The sequence below is a fragment of the Triturus cristatus genome, chromosome 7, assembly GCF_964204655.1.
Source record: "Triturus cristatus chromosome 7, aTriCri1.1, whole genome shotgun sequence".
Lineage (NCBI taxonomy): Eukaryota > Metazoa > Chordata > Amphibia > Caudata > Salamandridae > Triturus > Triturus cristatus.
Window position 1 is genome coordinate 1,147,619,281 of NC_140590.1, and position 23,816 is coordinate 1,147,643,096.

Genomic DNA, 23,816 nt, shown 5'->3' on the forward strand with positions numbered 1-23,816 from the left:
AACTGCAGGAAGGAAGCTTCAATGGGTAGCACTAACATCCTCCTGGGACACGCGGTTCTAGCAAAGGCTTCGACGGGCGCTCATGAAACTCAGGGGAGGGGAATTGTCCATTTCCCCTTGAATCCCCTTACTCGGCACGCCCATTTCTTCAATTTAGCACCTTCTTCATTCATACCTTTTCTTGCCTTCTCACACTCACTCTCCTATGTCCAGTTGGCCTCACACACACACTCCCTCACCCAGTAACCAAGAGCCATGGACCCTCATATACAGACCCCTTCCTTTCATTGGCCTGGCATCCTAATACACAGACCGGCCTTCATCCCAGTGTTCGAGATCCTTCTGACACACAAACCACTTCTGTACCTGGAGTGGCCACACAGACCTCTTTCTAAGTATAAAAGAAGAATTGCACACACAGAACTCCTCCAGTGAGCAGGTCCCACACAGAGACCCCTTGTCCCTCAGCCCTCACTTACACAGACCTTTTCCTCAGTGTGGGGAAGCCCTTAGAAACGCAGCACCCCAGAAGATGGGCAAGAGGGCTATTTGGACCAGGCCTCAAGAACAAATAGATTCGCAGATTAAAACACTTGTTAATTATTTGGTGTTTGGTGTAGCTGGAAAATGGCTGGGCATCTCAAAAAACGGGAGGAGCCAGAGGCTCTCTTTTAGGGCTGGGGAGTGGGGTGCAGACTCCTACTTATAGGGTCTGGGCTTTCACACAGCACACAGAGCAGAATCCGTCCGTCCAGGTCTCCTGACACACCGGATGCTTCTCCCAGTGTCATGAATTCCCTCACACACAGGCAGGGTGTCCTGAAGCCCTGTCACATATACCACACACGCTCTCGGTATTTGGCGTCCTCACTCGTTACCTTCCGCGTCCCTTTCACTGAGAAGTAACCCTCCACCTTCCAGTGACCTGAAGCGCTGCGGGGCCTCTGCTCGCAGGGACAGGGATCTCCTGGGATTATCTCAGGCTAGGCTGGTAAGGACAGATGCACCTGTGGTCGGCTCCACCCCCTGAGAGCTGCAGGGTCAGCACTGGGCCACAGAGGATTACCACAAACTGAGCCAGACGCGCGCACACACAGGGCTAGATGTACTAACTTTAGGAATACCGATTTCCTTATTGCGATTCTCTCCCAATCCCAATTAGGAAATTGGTATTCCTAATGTATCAAACTCTTGAGTTTCGTTATGGATTCCTAGGGGGTCGGAAATAGACCTACCTCATGCATATTAATACGGTGAGTTGCAATTTGTGACCCACTAGGACTTGCAGCCATCACAGGGATGTGAGGTCAGCAGACCACCATGTCTGCGATTGCTTTTTATTAAGCAATAATTTTTTTTTCTTTATTTTTTTTAAATGCATCCTGTTTACCTTTACGGGATGCATTTAAAAATAAAAAAATGAAACTTTGCAATTTCATTTTATAAGAGTAGGCAATGGTCTGTGGGACTACTGCCTGCTCTTAAAAAATATTTTTATTTACATTCTCAAAGGGTAAGGGTCCTTTCTGGTGGTACAGTATTACTGTTTTGCGACAGGAATTCAGTTGCATAATCGTAACACATACCATACCAATTCAGATTTTGGAAGGGACGCCCTAAACATGCCCCTTCCAAACACTGAATTGCAAATGCAAAATGCCAGTCTGGAACAAGTTACCAAATAGCATTTTGCACATTTAAAAAAGCTTTGTTCCGGGCACAAACTGCCGGATTCGACGAATCAGACTGTTAAGGACCAGACAAATGCTTTACACATCTGTCCTATGGTGTGCTGCATGGAAAATGCGCAAAGTAGGTGTGTGAAGTTCATGCATCACACAAAAGATACAACACCCAGCACACAACGCAGTACAATCAGTTTTTTAACACTCAGGCAGGCTCGTACCACACAGATGAACAGCTGCTTGTGTGCACCCACAATATCATTCACATAGCCTGTTCATAAAATAGTATGCCACACCGAATACAACACACAGCAAACAAAGTTATCGAAATAATACACAACACATACAGCATTCACTGCACACAGCAATCATGCGGTGCAGTCGAAATACCACACTGCAGGCAGCATCCTAAAACATGAATGCACAGATTATAAAAAAATACAGACAATACTTCATTCAAAGCATACAATTTACTTGCAACACCACACATCTCAAACATAATGTGCGTCAGAAGAAAACGTGCATGCAAATCTGAAACACAGCACTGCACACAACGATCCCACAGTGCAAAAGCACTGCAACCACAGAGAGGACAAAACAACGCCTTCAAAGTATACACGTCGACCTAACACAATAAATACACGAGAGGCTACTAAAATTAGAAAGATGAAATACAATAAAATGAAAGAAATAAAATACAGGTAAAGGTTACGTGCAGTGTACCCAGGATCAGCACTTGTCCATCTCGTTCTGAAAACGTGCCCCACAAGTGCAGAAAGGGATACATAATGAACAAACTGATTTCCCCCCAGATTACCTTACCACACCGCCGCATTAAGGCCACCAGTCAGTAGCAAAAGATTGCTGTATGTCAGAGATCTCGTCAACGCTAACTTATCCTTCTAGCACCAAAGCAACATAGAACAGGTAACACCCTGAGCTTCTCAGTCTCGAGGAAATTCTCCCACTCAAAGCGCGAAATCCCAAGATAAACACAGCAAGAATCTTAATCCTGCACAAACAGGCCTGCTCCAGTTTCATCTACCTGGGGCAATCCTAACACACCAAAAATACAAAGTCAAGTCCAGAAATATTTGCAAAAATAATCCTGGGGGTAAGAAACTTAGGGGAGGGGGGCAAACTCTGCCAAAAAGAGGGGAAGCTTCAAACATCTCCCCCCATATTAGAAGGTTCACAGGTTTCTCAAACCCCAAATATATCTCTCTACAAGTGTACCTTCAAAACAAGAATTGGATCCTTGACTTAGACATAACATTTAATATGTCAAGTGAAAATACTCACTTTTCAGTGAATGACTCTGCCAAAGAAGTGACCAGAGGCTTGGGATGCCCTTTCCATGAGCGTAAAGCGCAGAACAACCTCTTAAGAGTTCTACTAGAAACTCAACACACTACTTTTTTGCAAGGCATTCGATTGGGTTTACCTTCTTTCATAAGACATAAAACCAAACCCACCAAATAGTAGATACAGATAAATATTGATAATAGGAGGGAAAAAAAATAAGGATTAATACCAATAAGAGGAGAAAAAATAAATGTGGACTAATATAGTTGAGAACAAATACCATAAAATATACCGCAGGTTTGATTGACGCTCACTAGCGATCATGGTTCAGATAGAGGTATTGATTTTTAACAAGAATACTTCTTTGATACACCACCAGCAAAACTACAACAGTTAATACAGAATGAAATAAACATCAGAGTAGACTAAATAGTGTGTGTGTCATATGCTGGGCAGCCAGGAGGCAGTTGAAGTGGGATGTACCACTGCCCCCTTTGGAAATTCCCATGCATGCACTGCCACTGTTAGTTGCGTCTATTTTTCATTGTAAAATTAAGAGGTGTTTTTTCAGCTCTGGGGGCATGGTTAGGCTAGTCCTGAAGAATCTGGAGATGGGATTACTGGTTTTGGATGCATAACTGGAGAATATCTGCTACCCTTTTTCCCCTCACTTCTTTAGCTCAGTCTTACACTGTCCTTAATACGCCTCAGCTAAAAGCCACTGGGAGTTGGTTCAGATGTCGGTCATGATGGCTTTATAGCTGACGCTGCTGCAGTCAGTGAAGGTCGAGCAGAATGGGGATCGATGATGTGATCATACTTTTGAGTTGTTGAGGAGGCATGCTGCTGCCCGTTGGATGTTGTCAGAAACCCTTTAAAAGGGGTAGGGGCAAGCAGAGGGTTTCCGGGCCCACCTTGGTGGTTATCCATTATTCATTATGTCCTAGTGCCTGATCTACTATGGCTCCTGAGCAATGGGGCCAATTTCTGCTCCTTCAGCGCTTCACTTACCGTGGTAGCATGGATTGAGGAGGTCAAGGATCTACGGGGAGGTAGGTTTAAGGCGTACAAAGGCACAAGACTCAAAATACACACAGTAGTCACATTAACTGATTGTCCACTTAAATATTGGCTTCTGTGATAAAAGTAGTGTTTGATACTAAATAATATCCAGAGTCCCTTAATGTCAGCACTCTAGCGTCATTCTGGGAGGTATCCCAAAGTCCCTCTTTCCCTTCTAGTAGGGTTGGTTATTTCCCATTCGATAACAGAGGCAACTTTCAGATGTGACCTATGCTAGTCATGATGTGACAATGTCTGAGTTTGGCCTTAAGAGTCTACTTGGCGGTGAGTCAAGAAGGAGCAGGGTGCACCTTCAGGGGCTCCTGCCCCTGGATGCTGGAGGACCTCTCATGGTCTTTTCACAATGACGCTTAAGCTTGCCACAGTCTTTGGATGGCCCATGTCAGTGTCAGACGTCTTGGCCATGACTCCCTTGGCTGTCGTCAAGTGTTACCTTGGCAGTGGTTTTGTAGCGCAGATCCCTTGTGGCTGGACTAACCAGCTTGGATCCTATATACATGACATTCCAGGGCGGCCCACCTGGCATATGGAGTTCGCCGACTTTACACAGCAAGGGTGACGGCTCTAAATGCATGCTGGCAACCCCACCTCGCATACGGGGGTCGCTGACTTTACACAGCAAAGGCGACTGCCATAACTTCAAGGTGTATAGAGTACAATGGGAAACCCAATCAACCCTTGACGGCTTGGGCAAAATAGTATGAACTGGTGAGTGTGCCTTCAAGGGATTTATTTTGATACTTAATTCTAACTAATTTTTTCTCTTTACTAAGTGTAAGTTTTTGTATCTTTCTTGCAGATTGATTTCTTTTATATGTTTTTTAACTGTTCATATAAATCTGGAACTTCTCGTAGCAAAATCGCATCGGAGGAATCGCATCGGCTAACACGCTCGCTCACAGACAGACGCCGACTCTGTGAGCGAGCATGTTAGCCGATGCGATTCCTCCGACGCGATTTTGCTAAGATAAGTTCCAGATTTATCTACACCGAGTAACATTACTGGCCACTGAGAACCACTTATGTAAATGTGACCACAACTAAGAATACTGGCACCAAATCTCAGACAAGGATTGATTCCTCTACTGAAATTTTCGTTGGCTACATACATTTGTGGACACAACAGTGACGGTGATTATTACACTGATTTTCTAGGGTCAATAATTTTAACTTGCATAGTCCTGAAGATGGTCTTACAGACGACAGCATAAAGACCGAAACGTCGACAATTGCACTTATTTTCTGTATAATGTTATCATAGGCTGTATTCTTCTGCATTAATCAGTTGATTCGCCAGAATTCTAGCTGAAAAAAGTGTATACAATTGTAACTGTGAAGGACAAAAACAAATCTGTATTTCTCCACACCTTCTTGTTTCATTGTGTGTTAAATGAACCAGTACCCTTTAAAATCTGTTTTTTAACATACACCCGTGTGTTTTGACATATTTTTGTGACACCATTTTTTTATGATTTGATATTTTCACATCTCATTAGGAAACCAGAATTGTTTATAAGCTGTGTATATATATATATATATAAAAGAAATCAATCTGCAAGAAAGACAGAAAAACTTGCACTTAGTAAAGAGAAAAAATCTGTTAGAATTAAGTATCAAAATAAATCCCTTGAAGGCACACTCGCCAGTTCATAACTTCAATGTGGCCCCGATCTAACATCCTGGGGTTGCCGACTTCCACACGATGGATCAGACTGGACCAAGCAATTGACACTTCGCTCTTCGGGATCTACTTGACATGATCCCCGCTGGTCTTTGCTCCCGCCATGCACTCTCCTCCTCCGCACAGGGTATGCTGGTCTTGGCAGACAGACAGAAGACTGGTGCACTAGGCTCTGGGCAACTGGTCTTGACTTCCTGGGTGATGGCCCCTCACCCAGAGGCAGACTAGCTTACATTAGTCCCTAATCCTGGTTACAGCAGCTATAGGTCTTGGTGATCTCTTCCCACAGTGCTGCTGAAACGTTTGTGAACTCCCACCTTTATAGTCCATATCCTGGTATGGATTTAGTGTCTGGTCCTTTGACAAGTGTGTTGTGGGTATCAACTCCTTTGAAGTACAGTTGCCCCTGTCCTTTTTCAACTGCACAGTCTGCCACAACATGAGCGCCTATTGTTCCAACTGACCCACTGCACAGGCTAAGGGAGTTATTGGGAATCAAACTTGGCTGTATGCCTCCACTGAGATAAGCCTCACAACGGTGCAAAGGCCTAAGCCCTCCCCTTTATTATCATTATTGGTCCTACTGAGCCAAGCTCATCAGATTCACCATATCACCTGACAATTAGCCTAGACCCCACTGACCAGTAACTCTTCCTGGGATCAAGAGACCTCTGAGGTGCACAGGGAAGCTCTGTTCCCCTTCCTCCAGTGTGTGTGTTCCCAGCCCTCTGGAAACTTAGCAATGCACATCTCTTGTCTTGTTGCCATCTTTGCCTCCAACTTGCCTTTCCTGGCTCTCCAGAATGGAACCCACAGGCATCCATGTCATGTACCATCAACAGACATACACACATACATCCCGGAGTGCACATGCAAGCATCACGCACTGTACACTGCTACAAAGACATCATGTAGGCCAAGGGTAAGTTACGTTTACAGCTGCAGAACTATACATGAGGGGTCAGTAGGCACCACTTCCATGACACAAGTAACAGGCCAATACACACTCCTGATCATTATAAAACAGAAAACGAGTACGCTTCCACCGCCGTGCTCGTGTCACTTAACTCCTGGCAAGGGCCATGGCTCTCTATAACTACATGTACAGTGTGTGGGGTGCTTCTCCAAGTCTAAGAAGACCGCATTACCATGAGACAGGCCTAGGTCCTGGACCACAAGCATGATCCGTGTTTGCCCATGACCAAAAATAAGTAACAGGGGTCCAGATATCCCTTCAGCTGTGGCACTCATGGCAGCAGTACACCTCTGTCACCATGCAGGGGACTGTTCTGTCCCAACAGATGTCCTTACCAGGTAAAATCTAATGATGCCCAAAGTGTTGTGGTGAAAACCCAAAGATCCCGTCTCATAATACCGAGAAGATGTGACAACAAACTGAAACCAATATTACTCTATGGGGACTAAAATGCAACTCAGTCTATTGGGCCAACTTTCAGTTAAAGTTCCACCAAACAAGTAGCTCTTAGGTGAAGGCACTCGGTGCTCCTCAACCAGGTGGAGTGGCACTGGGGAACAGGCACCTTGTTGGACTCTCAGACTGTGAGGTCATCAGATGGAAAACACTGTAAGTCAGAGGAAGCTTTAAGAGAGAATGAAACATGGAACTAGATTGAGGGAGCTCTGGACATCGATACTCACACAGAAAGTACCAGGATGTGAATCACCAAACACACACATTGATCATCCTTCCTGTGAGAAGTTGGCCTGGTATATGCTGTTCACTAGTTAAAGTGGACACCTTGCACCAGTACAATTAGACTCTTACGGTAGTAGGTTTAAGACAACCTTTTAAAGAAAGCTATCCTAGTGATAGCTGTGGAGAGCAGCCTTCAGGCTAAGTCTTTAGAGGAATGTAAAGCAGCTTGTTTTACCTTATCATCTCTTGAATCACTAAATGAAAGGACACCACACAGGTATATATATCAAATATATATGTATTTATTACTAGACACACTCTACTAATCTCTTTATGAGATTAAAAGTCAGGAACATATGCACAAATCAACGTTTCACAATAAATTAAGCACAAATATGAATGGGGCCCTAGGGGCATACCAGACCATATACTAAAAAAGAGACTTAGAGATAACGACTTGCAAAGGGACAAGGCCTAGGGCCTTCAGAAGCGCTGGGGCCTCACTAATCCACCCAAGGCAGGTAAGTAAAGGACCCACGGGAGACGCAAGCAGTGTGAGAACACAGCCGCAGATCCCAATTGACTTCAATAGAGCAAGTCGAGGTTGGAAATTTAGAGTTTAAGGGTACTTCGGGAGAGTCTACAAGCAAGGCACTTACAGGGTAAGTAGTTCTAGAGCCAACACCCACTGGAGCACAGTAGTGCTGGAGTTACCTCACCCAGGAAAGCCGGGTGCATAGGTGTCTTTTGGTGTCGCGTTGCGGCATCGTATTCAATGGGAGCCAATGAAGACTTGCTGCTTGTGAAGACAGGAGAAGTGTCCGGTGGAATCCAAGCCTGGATTCAGAAGAAAGAAGACCTGAAAGCAGAGGGGACAGTGTTCAAAATCACTTGGCAGTGACGTGGGGCAAGGAAGATGGATGCCCACCGTCGTCGGGTGATTTCAGGTGATCACGGGTTTCTTGACTCTTCAGTCACAAGGTCCAGGAGGTGTCGACGATGACCAGGAGCTGGATTCGGAGTGTCCCACAAAGTCTGCAGCTTACTGCAGTGTCGGTGACCAGATTGGAGCCAACAAGCCTTGGTAACAGCAAGTCTCGTGGAAAGGACAAAAAGTCAGCGGTGCAGACCAGCAAGGTCTGAGGAACTCACCCAGCGAGGGTAATTCAGGGCAGGCCTGGAGCAACCAGGAGAACCCTTTGGAACTGTAGAAAAGTCTTCTGGGGACCCACGAACCAACTGGCAAGGGATTGCGTAGACGCCTCGGGAGGATTCACTCAACAGGGGCCCACGGTCACTCGGGACGGGGTAGGCCTCTGATCTTCGGTGGAAATCCTGCCGGAGGCTTGGACATGTGGTCCAATGCACAGGTTCATAGAACGTCGTGAAGGGATTGCACTCGAAAATAGTGCACGGTACCCAGGGATTGCTGTTCCTCGTCACTCATGGGGTCCACTTGCCTCAGCGTCGCTGGGGACTCACGATGGCCTTGGAGAAGTCAGGAAATCCTCTTCCTGGGCTGCAGGGACTTCGGACTCCGGCGGGAGCGGGAACGGGAACGTTTGCGACCGTTGGTTGTAAGATTGGGTGCCTGCCAAGCAGGGGAGTCACTCCTTGACTCCAAGGGAGATTCTTCAGTCTTCCAGAAGTAGTGGAACATCGAAGGTCCAGGATTCTTCTTCAGAGCGTCGTCCAGGGATATCTAGTTTGCAATGGCAAGGGATCCCTAACTTATACTGAAAGGAAGGGAGGGACAAGCTCTATGACCCCACCTATGGGAGGGTCAAGGGGGTGGGTGGCTACACCCACTTCCCTTTGTCCAGTTTTGTGCCAGAGCTGGGGCTGGAAACCCCTGAGCCGGTTTGAACTGGTGTATGCACAGAGGAGCCTACTGCTCCCCTAGTGCAGGACTTCAAAGCACTCTAGGAGTGTACCCACCCAGCCCCAATACACTAAACCCTGTCTGGGAGGTGGTCATACCTCCCTGTGACAGGATACCTATTGTTGGGCCTTCTCCACTGTGAGTTTCGGTCATCAGCAGGAGGGCAGCCCAGTGTCTGTGACTGGTGGCATCCATTTTGTGATGCCAGGGCTCTTCAGGAATCTACCGCGTTTCCACAGTAGGTTCATGTCTATCCCTCTAGAAGGTGGGATCATACTCCCACACCAGTTACTGGTGTGGGGGTATGATTCCAAAGCGTTTGACACCAAACACCACATGTTTTGATGCAGCCATTCCAAAGTTGGCATTAACCACGAGGTTATAATTAGGGCTCCCGGTTTTATGGTATTTATTTTTTTGCCATTTCCGTCTGTATTTATCCATATTTATTTTGAAGGGCATTTTTTCTGTATTTATCCACATTTATTTTTGCCACAAACAAAAGACGACGCTACAGCTAGTATTTTTACACATTTATTTAAATTGACAATGCACACATGCGCTCAGTTGTTTTTGGTCAACACTATACATTCATTTGAAAACTTTGCCATTTGCAGAATGTCCCAAATATGCTTTAAAGTGCTTTCACAAGCCATTTGTCTCAGAGCCTTGCAGTTTCTGTCATCGGTAGAGTGCCACATCCTCTTCCCCACTGAACACCATACTGCCCCACTGAGAGAAACTCACACTGCCGTCAGCTGCAACCCAATTGTGCCTCACCAGCGCTAAAGCTGTCCCTGGCCATCACTATGAGGATTGTTGTTTTGTGTGTGCAGAAGAGAACAAGCATTTGCAATCCAATAGGTCTCGCATTTACGCTAGTTTAAGCTATTGGCATTGTAAATGACAATGGCTTTTATTTATCTGTTTTAAAAACCAAAACATAAATAAAAGGTATTGTCATTTACAATGCCAATAGCTCAAACTCAAGTAAATGCGAGACCTATTGCATTGCAAATGCTTGTTTTTTTAAGTGAGTGCTTGAAGTAGGAGGACAGAAAATCAGACGCAACAAAGAAAAAACAGTGAAAAAGGGTAGTAGAAGCTAATCTGTAGAAAACCAAGGGCATACTCACTCACACGGTAAACGGGGCAAATCAAATGCTGTAAATGTTTGCAGTGAGCACGTCTGAAAACGTGGCTGAGCCTAACCACTTTACACTTATTTACAGAATTGTTAGCAACGTATAATAATATATAAATATGTTTTCAATTTTTAAACAATATCCAAAAAGTGGATCATAAACAACTATACACTCAAACCAATCATCGTACAGTATCAAAACAGTATTGCCACTTAAACCTGAGCGCGCGCTCATTTTAATGTGGTTTACCTTGCATAATTCCACTGAGCCGCAAAATGAATAAAATAAAACTGTACTAAGTGTCAACGATGGCAAGATATAATGATCGGTGAAGCCAGTTACTCTGTTACCAGGAGTGTTTAGTCTTTTTCAAAACAGTTTTAGATTGCACCAACAAAAACAACTTCGAATAACTACAAAACAAAAATATTACCATAACCTTGTTGAAGTTAGGTGACGAGTACACCAAAACAAGCAAGACAAGGAAAAGATCCCCAAAGGGCACAGGCTGCACAGTCCAACTCCCCAGAACTGGGCGTCGCTTCGTTATCACTGCGCATCAGGTCCGCCTGTGGCCTCTGAGTGGCACCAGATTAAGAAGGAGGGGGGGGAGGACAGCTAGCCCAAGGGGATAGGGAGGGCCAATCGCTGGGAACCTGGGACGGAGCGACTGTACATCAAACTCGGGAGTGACTTTTCCACCATAACCACTGTAACAGCTCTCTCGCTGGGTGACCGTGCAAATCACGGGTATCACGAATGCCTAACATTTACCTATAAGAAGTGTCCATGGCACCTAGCTTGGAAACAGGACTCCCTGTCACAGGAGCATGCCTCTCGGCTACAGAAAGTGCTTGAACTGGAAATAAAAAAGTACAGATAATCCCATGCCAGAGTACCTGACCCGAACACAGAAACGACTCTCCCATTTACAAAGTATTGCTTCAAAGCAAAGGCGTGCAGTTACTCTGCCTTGCAAATAAAAGAACTGTAGGTTCTCAGTACCCGAGAGTACCTCCTGCCCATTTAAAGCAGAGGCTGCAGTTGTTATATGGTGGCAGGTGCGCAACACCCATTGGACTCAAAGGGCTTCAGCCCCCCGGTCGTGTGTGGCAGCCCGGGATGAGACAGCTTCCCGGGCACACACACAGCCGCACCCGAGCACTTCACAGGTCTTTAAAAGACCATCTGCATGTTAATGAGGCCTCGCTGTTATTTCACCCCTTCTAAGAGCCCCTGCAGCTCCACTCTGCCTACTGCTTAAAGATTCAGCCCCCCCCCGACATTTTTTCTTAGCCCCCCCCCCCCCGAAATTTGGCACTAGTTGCGCCTCTGTATGGTGGTTAATAGAGTTAACGGGCTCCCTGCCATGTTCTAGTCATGCGAGTTTCAGACACTGTCCAGGCATCTTACTGTATTTCCCCCCCGGACGTCACGCAGTCTTTATCCTCCACCACAGTGGTCTCAGGCTTTCCACGCCGCAACCATCAGGGTGTTCATATGTCTTTGGAACCCAGTCCCAGGTGCCCCAGGGTTTAACGCCCTCCCTCCAAGACACTTCTCAGAGCGAGCTGAGTTTGTCCAGTCTCGAACTGACTCGCCGACCCACTGGAAAAACAGGTGCGCATTAATGGTGTGAATAGAGGCTCCTAATCTGACTCTGGCAGGGGCTCTAAAAGGGGTGAAATAACAACAAAGCCTCATTAAAAAGTAAATGGTCTTTCAAAGACCTGTGAAGCACCCGGGTGAGGCTGGCAGCTCTGTGTGTGCCCGGGAAGCTGTCTCAGCCCGGGCTGACACGTTTTCTGTTACTGTAGGCAGGTCTGCTGGAGCACGGCAGCACAGCAAAATGTACTAGTATTTTCCCGTTTTTATATATAAATACAGATAAAGGAAAACTTGTTTTCCGTCTGTATTTATATGTAAAAATCCGTAAAAACTGAAAACCGGGAGCCCTAGTTATAATGCACTTAAGAGTATATGGTTTGACCGCATTCACAAACAGCCCCAGAGAATAGACTCTGAGAGCTGCAGAGGGGCCCAGCTCAGGCAGAGGCACCCCCTAACATGGAAACCAAGCACCCTGCCCTCAGGATTGATAGGGCCTGCCTTAGGGGTGACTGATAGGTTTAAATGTGTGTGCAGGGAGAGATATGGTGAACCTATATCTCAGTGAGGGGTGCTAGCACCACCTCACCCAGGCTGCAGTAGCAGGCCTGTGGTGTCAGATTTAGTCTGCTTCCCAGGGGTGGCATAATACATGCTTCAGCCCCTGGTAGGCCTGTGAAGTACCTATGCCCTTGGTACCTAAGGTACCATATACTAGGGGCTCATAAGGTACCACAGTATCCAATCACTAGTGCACCTAATATGCATTCCAAGTTGTTTAGAGAGAACAGAGAGGCTGGGGCCCTGATTAGCAGGGTCCCAGCCTGACTATAGCCAGAAACCAGTATAAACATCAGGAAAACAAAGTGGGGGCAACATAAGAGGCAGATCCTACTCTCCTACACTTCCTCTCCCACTTTGCTAGACGGATGACATTTTTGTGTGTAAATACACATATGCAACTATAAACAATTACTAAACAACAAAGGTTATAATGTGGGAAAACATGCATCACTATATGACAGTGTATGCCAATTTGATCATTTTTAGGTCTCGCCTGACCCAGCGCATGCGCTGGTCTGGTGAGACTTTTTGTGAGGGCTTAAAAAAATGCTGCCATGGCCGGCCTAGAGCTACAGTGCATGTGCGCGGGCGCGCGCTGACGAGCAGAGGCTTTCCTCCTCATGCTCATTAAGCGCATTGCTCGCAGCGCTTGATAGCGAACGCAATCACTTTCACTTTCGCGGCCGGGCGTTTACGGCCAATGCTTGTTCTTTTTTTAACGTAAACCACATCCTCAAATAATGAAGCAAAAATACCAGATTTGCATCTCACGTAATTTTACAGAAATGTCTCATAATCATTCAAAAGGTAATTACGCAAATTTCTCACACCCTCAATGCTATTATCTTGTCTTAGGTCACTGCTCCTAGGCATGTGATGGCAGGAGGAAGAATGAGACATCTATATTGCCACAACTCACACAATGCGCCACTTTAATCTGTAGAGCCGAGATTTGTGGGCTAACCGTGCAGGCTTGCAGCAGCGCTCGCCGCCATTTCAGAGAAGCCTGAACCAAGTGTAATGGGTTTCAGTTCAGTGCTTTGTAACACTTGATTACTTTAGAAGCCTTCGCTTCCTCCCGCAGAATCCAATGACTGCGTTTCCGCCTCTGTGGGCGGGTGACGTGGAACCTGACTGTTGTTGGGGGACACCGGATGGTGGGCCAGATGGATTTGTACACTCAGGTTTTCACCCCTCCTGGGAGTCTGGCAGTGCCTGCTTCCTCTTGACTCTGCCTGTGGTAAGGCTGTTGCTACTAATTTCATTTCCTCCTTAAATTCCATGTGTTTTGGCCGCGATTTGGCGTCTGCGCCTCTGAAACCACGGCACAGACAGCAGATGTTAAAGCGCTTCATGCGGGCCTGACACTCGCTTGGGCCGCAGACCAAGTGGGAGGCAGGCTTGTGAAAGCAGACTGTTTACCTGGTGCTTGTTGAGAGCAGGTGCAAGGCCTCGACATGTAGCTCTGCAAAGGGTTGAATACACTGAGACATGCTACATGCACATGAACACAATAACACAGTTACACATGCAAACACACACATGCATTAATATACATAAGCACACACAAAGCCATGCACCCACAGCCACACACACAATAAACAAACATACACACACAGCCACACACAGAGCCGCACACAAACAGACACACCTCTCAACTCAGCCTCATTTACACTGTATCAATCACTTTGGGCTCATTCTCACCCTCCAAACAAAACAAGCATTGGCATAGCCAATAGGTCTCACCTTTGGGACTTTATAAGTGTTTAGTTATCCAGCACAATATCCTTGGTGCAACAACATCAAGTGTGGCATGGCTAAACACTTATAAGGTCCAAAAGGCGAGACCTATTGGCTATGCCAATGCTTGTTTTAATTATTTTTGCTCCAAATTACTTTATGTAAATAGAAAGGGAAAATTAACTAATATGTGAATATGTAACATTCGGTCTGCACTTGGTGGAACAGTGTGAATAAACCTCAGGAACAGGACTCATTAGGTCTCGCCTAGCAACACAGCGCATGCTCGCTGCTCGCGTTGGCGAGATCTATTGTTGTCGGTTTCTTGGCCGAAGGGTGACAGGACATGTGCGTGCCTGAACAGGGAATGTGCACGCGCATGGTGTCTCCGGAAGGGGGACAGGACATGTGCGTGCCCGGACAGGCGATGTGCACATGTACTACTCTGTCGGCTCCAGATCATCTCGGACAGGAGATGTGCACGTGCCTGGACGGGAAACAGCTTTGTGTCCTGGTCCCACGCTTGAGCCCCCCCTTCCTCCTTTGTACTTTCTCTGGTTTCACCTCCCCTCCTCCCAACAAAACTTCTCTCCTTACGGTTTTTTGCCCTCAGGCAGAAAGCCCGTTTGGCTGCCGGTTCTGGGCGCGGGCTCCTGCTCACGCGAGAAACCACGCAGAAGCGAATTGCTGAAATCGGCTCATTCTTTCCAGGAGTCGTGTGAAAGTGGTCATATTAGCACAAGATTGGAACCCGTGAGCTGCAATGGCCCTGACAAAGAGCCGTGAGGAGATAGCACCCCTTAGGAATGTCTGGGGCTTGCGCCCGACAAATGTAGGACCCCGCGCGTGCAGGTAATTCCAAGACTCACCAGCATCAGGGGGGTTTAGAGAAGACTTACAGTGAACACGCGACGGAAGGAATAGGCGTATGTAGAAAAATCACAGCAAGGGAGTAACTGGGGAAATAACATTCATACCCGTTTGAACCATATATCCTAAATGGCACTGAGTGCGTGTAGAGTGATGTGGGTGAACGTGAACCGAACCAGTTCGCCTGACAATCCATCCACACACACACACATCCATTCATTCATCCACCCTTCGAACCATCCACCCACCCTCAGACACACACATTCATCTATAAATCCATCCATTCATCCATCAACACACCCACCCACCCTCGCACGTTCATGCATTCATCCATCCACCGTCAGACAGCCACCCATCCAACCACCCACCCTCAGACACATCCACACATTTAGCCATACAGGCATATGCACGCGCACTTGTGAATGTGCGTGCATTGCGGAATGCGCTTGCCCAACAATGCTCTCTGACCTTTTTTATGCTTCTCCTTAGAACGTGTGCACACAAACAAGGACACTGAGTATACTCCCCATGACCTCTGAAGAGTGGGCGTGCAGAGAATGCTGCCTCAGTACTGTGTACGTGCACTGTGGGCGGCTAATGATTTGTGTGTGTGCACGTCAGAATGTGTGTACGCACAGGTGGTACTCAGTGTATTGGCGTGTGTGCATACTTGCGAATGTGAGTGGTGCATGTACATACTTAAGAAACTGTGCTTGTCTCTCTTACTGATCTAGAAGGGAGGATCTCGATGGGGCCAGTTCAGCTTTTTATACTTCCAAGGTCGGTCAGTAACAAAAGTACCAGTTTGCTGGTTAATAGCTCCAGCAGCGCTAGCTGGCTCCCCTCGCACTTGGCGCTGTACAAGTGGCCTCCGGTTCCTGGTAGAGGAGGAGGCTGGTGGACCCGGGCTGACGGCGGTGTGGGTGCCCGGGTGGCACCAGTGCTGGGCACTGTGTCGTGCAGTGGGTTGGTGGTGCGGCTTGTCGTCACTGGCACAAGCGGGCCTCTCAGTCTCATCGACTCAGGGGGCTACTGGCTGATTGAGCTGAGAGACTACGACGGCCTGGTCTTTCTACAGACCAACCACAGACGTGTCTGTTAAAGAATGTTTGTAAGGTGTTCGAGGGGTCGCTAGAAGTAGGGTGCCAGGCGAATCCCCAGTCTGTCTTGAGAGACAGCCAGGGTTGGGTGTGGGGTCAAGGACCCAAGTGGGGCGAGGGCTGCTCCAGAGGGCCCCTGGCAATCAGCTAGCTCCTGGAGAGGGTGTTTGGTGATGCTAGCAGCGCTATCCGTCGCACAGGGATTGTAGGGGGGTTGCGCGTTTGAACCCACGGTTCACTGCTTCTGTCGGTGCCCCTCCCCCCCAATCGGCCACAGATTGTGTGCTTCACTTATGCTGTGTGTATCCAGGTAGACCTCTGAATCCAGGGTCGGCACTAGGGTGGTTCGAACGGTGCCACTGCACCGGGCGCTGACTTCAGGTGGGGGTGGGGGAAGCTATGTTTCCACAATATATTGTGGATTTAAAAGCACCTGCTGTAGATTCTTTGCCTCCAGCAATTTCCAGGCAACAGTAAAAATGTCAATATAATGCTGTGATTAATATTCATGGTGGAGAGAGATCGGAGTGTTGTCTAATGAAAGTTTTGATTGCTCATAAGGTCGTGCAGAGGGTTAATATGCCTGCTGCAAAGAACGTGTACCATGCAGATCACAGAAGTGCATATAATGTAAATAGTTCAGTGCGTTACTGTGTTTGTCGCAGAGATCCTTCTGTTACTTGAGTTCATAAGTTAAAATCCTAATACAACACAGTGACCTATGAACTGTCATCAAAGGGGCACCATGCACACTGCAAGATATAGGTTAGAACATTGTTTTCTTACCCAGCCTTTCATTATCCTACTGTCACAAAAAGGGTTAATTTGGGTAAAAATTGATCATTATTATTAATAATAAAGAGAACCCCCAACTATGGTGTTCTGTTTTTAAATCCTGAGTCTGTGCTTCTTCAGACCAAGCACTCTTAAAATATACTGCCTACCAGTATGGATGACATGCGACTCCTACACCTTGTAGTCTGTCTTATGTAACCTTTCCTATACACTGATTCACACATGTATGATTCATTGTCTCAGTGTAGTGTGTGTATGTGTGATCCAAAGTGCTCTGACACCCTACACTGGCATGAGTGGTGCTATAAAACAAAAGAAATGCATGTGAGAGAGACTGGTTTTGGAAAATTGAGGGGCGCTGTTAAAGAGTGGTAGGGAGGGAATCCGTAGCGACACAGGTCTTTGGGGTGCGCCAACAAACTGTCATGCCTGCAGCACCAAAGCCAACCCAGCCTCTGAAAGCTACCACTTGGACCCCATGGCTCTTGGCATCATGCCCTATCTGGGATGGGAGGGTCTCTCTTACAGACCTCCTGGAATCTACCACTTGGACCCAATGGCTCCTGGCATCATTCTCTGTTGGCAGATTCTCTTACAGACTTGTTTAGTCCTTGCTTACGAGAAGCAAGGCTGGCAAAAAAAAAAAGAGACTGCCAGCCTTGCCTCTCATAAGCAAGGACTATAAGTACAAAGTGCATGTTTACGCACAGCTTGCAGGTTTTCAAAAGCTTAAATAAAAAGCATTGTCATTTACAATTCCAATAGCTCAAACTCTCGCAAATGCGAGACCTATTGCATTGCAAATGCTGGTTTTTAATTGAAATCAATGTCTCTATACAAACCACAAAATAAAATAATATAGCTTATTACTGTTTTGACTTTGGCTAAGCCTTGTAAACACATTGTTGCCACTTGACACACGCTGACCACATTCAATAAATCACAAAATAAAGATAGGAAAACTCCACCATAGAAGTGGCATCGCTTGAGCCTGGAAGTCCAAGCTGTGGTTGACTGGTACTGCGAGTGTGCCCACCTGATAACATAGACTGGAGACATGGCATTAAACAGTGGCAGCTAACACCCGTCATCTCCTTTGGGATAATATCATACACCTATGTTATGTTATGTTAAAATGGCTTTTATAGAGCGCACGGCTACTCAAAAAGAGTGTCCCGGCGCTTTTATTTAGGGTAGGCTGCAGTATACTAACATAACACATTAAAAGAGAAAGTGTCACAGACAGAAAGAAAACAACGAGCAAAAAAAGACCTACTGGGTGAACAACCAGGTTTTGAGGTCCTTTCTAAAAGCTAGTAAGCTGGTGGCTCCCCGAAGTGTAAGAGGCAGAGAGTTCCACAGCTGTGGCGCCAGTAGTCCAAAGGAGCGACCTCCCAAGCGCACTCTCTTCACTCGCGGGACGATCGCCAAAAACAGGGATTCTGATCTCAGAGAGCGAGCCGGTCGGTAGAAGGTAAGTCTCCTTTGGAGGTACTTAGCTCCCGTCGCATGGAGGGCCTTGTATGTCAGGGTCAAAGCCTTAAAGGCGATCCGCTTGCGGATTGGGAGCCAGTGCAGGGTCTGGAGCAAGCCCGCAGCACTAACGCGTCTATTCAATCCAAAAATCGCTCTAGCCGCAGCATTCTGCACAATTTGGAGCCGCTGTAGCAGGTACTCTGGCAGGCCCAGGTACAGAACGTTTGAATAATCTAGCCTAGAGCCTATCAGGGCCTGCACAGTCAGCTTCCTGTGCTCCTCCGATAAGAGGGGAAGAAACCTCCGTAACATCCTAAGGAGGCCGAAGCAAGTGCCCGACACCCCCAGGATCTGGGACTTCATAGTCAACCCCTTGTCCATCTTGACCCCCAAGTTCTTAGCCATTTGGGATGAACAAGTTGGGGGGGGAACATATTGGTAGGCCACCAAGCCTGCCAGTCTGGCTCCGTGTCACACCCAAAGAAAAGTACCTCGGACTTATCGGAATTGCACTTGAGGCTGTTCAGTTGAAACCATTGAAACACAGCCCCAAGGCAATCCCGGATACTCTCCCCATCAAAGTCTCCTCCTCTCTTACACGAGAAGAGGAGCTGGGTGTCGTCTGCATAAGATACAATCCGGGCCCCAAACGACTCCGCCAACGCCGCCAAAGGGGTCATGAAGATATTAAAGAGGGTCGGGCTCAAAATAGAGCCCTGAGGGACCCAGACTCCCAGAGGCGGCATCACGGCGGAATCTGGCGAGGCCCAGACCGTTTGCCGGCGGCCCGCTAGAAAGGAGGAAAACCAGCTGAACACCGTCCCCCGTAGTCCAATCTCATAGAGTCTTGTGAGAAGACCGTCATGGGGGACGGTGTCGAAAGCCGCCGACAAGTCCAGCATCACCAGCATGGCTTTGCCCCCAGTATCCAGAACCCCTTTAATAGTTTCTGAGACCTCGAGGAGCGCAGTCTCCGTGCTGAGATTTGGGCGAAAACCCGACTGGGTGGCATGCAGAATCTCATTCGACTCTAGAAAATTGGACAGCACCGTCTGCACGTGCTTTTCAACAACTTTCGTGAGAGCCGGCAGCAGAGAGATAGGCCGGTAGTTGACTGGGGCCTTTGGATCCAGACCAGGCTTCTTGAGCAGCGGGATGACCATTGCCTGCTTCCAAGCCTGCGGAACCACTCCCTGGCTCAGCGAGAGATTCAGTAGCGGGTTGGCCAATGGATTAACCACCTCGGCCAATTTCGCCAGAATTTTAGCAGGGCATGGGTCCAGGGGCGAGCCCGATTTCAAGTTGCCCAAAAGTGCTAAAGAGGCGGGCGCAGAAATAGGTGGAAATACGCCCAGCGTCAAGCCTGGCGAAGCCGGGGGCGATCGGTTGGCCTCAGAATTAATTCGCTCCACGGGTACAGCCGATGGAAAAGAATCCTGTATAAGTTGGACCTTGCTGGTAAAAAAACTAGCAAGATCAGAGGCCCAAGAGTCAGAGGGTCTCTCCTCAAAGATGTTAGTCCGTGGAGAAATAAATTCTCTAACTATAGAGAAAATCTCCTTACAGGAGTTGGAGGCAGCTTCTATCCTCCCTGCCAAGTAGGCTTTCTTACCCAGGCGAATGTCCCGGTAATACTCCTTAACCGCGCTCTTATAGGTCAACTTAGCATCAGAGTCATATTTTACCCGCCAGGCTCTTTCAGCTACCTTGCACTGCTGCCGCCTGGCCGACAGTGCTGCGGTGAACCAAGGGGCGGAAACTCGTTTAGGAGTAAGACGGGGGGCCAGTTCCGGGGCAAGATCGTTGAGCCTGTCAGAAAGCCATGCCAGCAAGGACTCCAAATCCTTCGTCAGGTCGCCAGAGAGGGGGCAGGGATGATCCAGGGCAGCCTGAGCCAGCATCTCAGGGGTCACTCGATGGTACGCCCTATGGGTGCGACCATGCTGCTGTGGGGCGGCAACAGCCGATCTAACTGTGCCTTTGATCGAAAATTAAGCCAGCGAATGGTCTGACCATAGTACCGGGATAATCTCTAGGACCTCAAAAGGGGAAGTCGAGAAGACCTGGTCAAGAGTGTGCCCCTTGTCATGCGTCGGCCCCTGCAGATAGGGGAGCAATCCCAGCGGTGCCATAGCCTCTGAGATTTTAATAGCGGCCGCGTCGGATGGATCATCCATCCGGAAGTTGAAATCTCCGGCCACGATGCAGTGTTCTGCTTTCAGGGCCAGTCCCAGTAAAACGGAGTCAAGATCTTCAAAGAACGTTCCGGGTGGGCCAGGCGGTCTATAGACCAATAATCCCTTGACTGATTGATGCGGAGCCAAAGCGATAGAAAAAGCGAGGGACTCCGAGCCACGAATATCCTCCACTGGCAGGATAGTACAAGCCGTGCCTTTCTTCACCACCAGTGCCACTCCACCGCCCCTTCCCTTCGCTCTGTCCTTCCTGGAGACGTTATAGTCAGGCGGAATTGCCATGGCGACGTCTGGATTCGAAAATTCTCCCCACCATGTCACGGTGAGCATAAGACACAGTGGCTTAGCCGTGTCAAGAAGCTCAAAGACGTCTTGTGCATGTCTGCACGCCGATCTGGTGTTTAATAGCATGCAGAGATATCCCACACTGGCGATGTTATTGCCAGGGGAACAAGGCAAAGCACGGGAGGGACGCCATCCGCACCCGGGGCAGATGGACTTACCACGGTGACGCCCAGGAAAGACAGTACCGCAGCCACTGGAAGCAGTGAGGAGAGCGCGGAGCTCCCCAGCAGTATAACGCAGCGCGAGTGGTCCTGTATGGCACATGCTGGGTGGCCGAGCCTGTCCCGCCGCCCCGAGCGCCTCTGGGACGCTGACGGGCGCAGACGGGCAGGACTCTGGCTTGACTCCGGCGCGAGACAGGCGCTACCGCTGCGCGGGTATAGCGAGCATTAAGTAGGGCTCACCTGTGATCGTAATAAGCGCTAGAGCGCTCAACAAGTGGCACAGTCGACACTAGCCACCCCCAAGGTGGCGACCACGCGCCAAACGAATGCAGAAAGATCACAAATCCGCTCAAAACGCGGTGAGGGGCCCGATTTAAAGTGCAGGTGTGTGGGCGCTACAAGAACAGTTAAAAACAGGGTAAAATTGAAATTAAAACAAAAGTAAATAGAAAAACGGTAATTTTAAAAATGACCAGCGCTGCAGCCTACAATTACAACAGCATAGCGCGCGTGCTATTACCTATCAGAACCCTCTTCCACAAAAATGTCCATTTGCCCCATGCCAGGTGTGAGTAGCTCGACCAGGACTCTGTTTTTGGGACCTGTAGTCCTCTATTTACAATGAGGATGCAAAAGCAAACCCAAAAACGTGAAGAGAAAAACAGTGCTGGCTTAACGGTTTCACCAGGCAAGTGAGAGCTCTTCAACCAGCAATCTTGTCTTCTGGTCTCAACATCAGCAAATGATCATTCATCCAGAAGGCCACTGTGGTGAGTGCACTGGCACTCATTCAGGAGGACCAGGAGGTATTCTTTTTTCAGACTTTGACCCAGAGGAAGAGAGGGAAAGTCATCAACGAGAGAAAGGAGGAGAAAGAGAAAGGTAGGGAAACCATGAAAAAGGGATAAAGAAAGGATGGAAGGGATTCTGCAAGAGTGAGATAAAGAGATGGAAAGTGCAGGATGGTGAAAGAAAGAGGCATGAAGTGAAATGAAAGCTAGGCAGCCTTGATATTCAGCAACCTCTGCATGTGGCTACGGATCCACCAGGAATAACAGAATGACAAGAGGCATCATGTACACACCTCCAATTACACCCACATAATCACAGGCTGAAGCAGATGAACCTGCCAGGCAATTAACCTATTGCCCCAATACATATTCACTCGGCAGGGGGACACCCATGGACACAATCTGCCATAGCACATCGGCTGTTGACACCCACTGTTACCCAGAACACTGCTGGGCTCTAATCAATCACTTACCCTTCGAGAGACCGGGATTTCCAGGAACTCCATGAAGCCACGAATTCAGCAGTTTTCTTTCCACTGTCCAGTCTCAGTGTCTACTGTGATCAGTTAGTAATTGTTCTGCAGCAAGTTATACAGCGGTGTGAGAGCGATTGATGCTGCAGTACTAGATGCGCCGTCAGGCTCAGCTGTCGTGCAATTGCTACAGTCGTCATCGCACACTTTGCTCACCATGACAGGAAGTGTTAGCAAAGAACAAAAACTGTGGCAGGAAGCAGGGGCTGAGGGAGGGGGAGAGCACCAAGCCTCTTCCTCATCGCTTGTGGTTTGAACAAAACAATGCTGAAATGCACATATACTATGAAGGCGCCCAACGCTTCACTCATGTAGTGTGAGCCTCACACCTGTGTTTCTGATTTATAAAGTGCACACTGCACAACTTAATTGCTTTGAGGTCCTTGTGGGAGAACAGCTTTAGGCACACTAACACAGTGATTGAAAAGTGTTATTTTTCTGCATGCCAAGCGGCTGATGACGCAGTCCGTCTCTCATTTGGTCTCAGCATGATTCCATGAAGAACAGTCACATGCACTCACTGTGGGGCTGAGGTGGTAGCCTAGTGCTTTGATTGGAAGATCAAATGTGAATCTCACACCTAGAAGCATAATGTAACTCACTGGCAGGGGCGTAACAAAGGCCCCCCGCAGCCCCGGCGGTGTGGGGGGGGCCCAAGCTCCAGGGGGCCCCCTCAGCACAGCACTCTTGCCAGAGCACTCTTGATTGAGCCCGGAGGGGGCCCCTTCACGTTCCTTGCAGGGAGGCCTCATCAATTTTCGTTACGCCAGTGCTCTCAGGCTGCATGTCTTGCCCCTCAGAGCCCAGCATTTTTTATTGCATGTCAGTGTTATTGTTGTAGCGCAGTCTCATTCATTGGGTGATGGTCTCATATCACGGAGCTCCGTCAGTCTCTTGATCCGTCTCAACCAACTGGCGAGCGAAAATAAAGCCTCACCATTAGGAATCATAATGTTGGATTAAACCCCAAGAAATTCACGCCATGGACTCTTGAACCTTGAAGACTCAGCTTTTAAAGAAGGGGGCGCTCTCCACGGCAGTAAGGTTCACGAGTTGCGGCCACCTTAGAGTAGTTCCAGATTACCAAATAGGCAAAGTAGGCATTGGCCTATGGGCCACACTCCTTTCAGGGGCCCCGCGACAATGGATCAAAATAATATTGATTTGAGCATGAAATAATCATTCTTTCTTAAATAT

At 47.9% G+C, this 23,816-nt stretch overlaps 1 protein-coding gene across 8 annotated transcripts in view; it reads right to left on the reverse strand.

The window, feature by feature from the left end:
- RGS14 (regulator of G protein signaling 14) overlaps positions 1 to 23,816 on the reverse strand; it is a 334,003-nt gene that overhangs the window by 139,833 nt on the left and 170,354 nt on the right. Inside the window, exon 1 of one of the 8 annotated variants that reach the window (XM_085618352.1) lies at positions 22,560 to 22,863. The exons of 6 other annotated variants lie outside the window; for them this stretch is intronic. In XM_085618352.1, coding sequence (XP_085474478.1) covers positions 22,560 to 22,592 — 33 coding nt within the window. In that variant the 5' untranslated portion in view covers positions 22,593 to 22,863. Of the gene's footprint in view, positions 1 to 22,559; positions 22,864 to 23,816 lie in introns of those variants that run through there. One more of the 8 variants, XM_085618351.1, reaches the window with a different exon arrangement.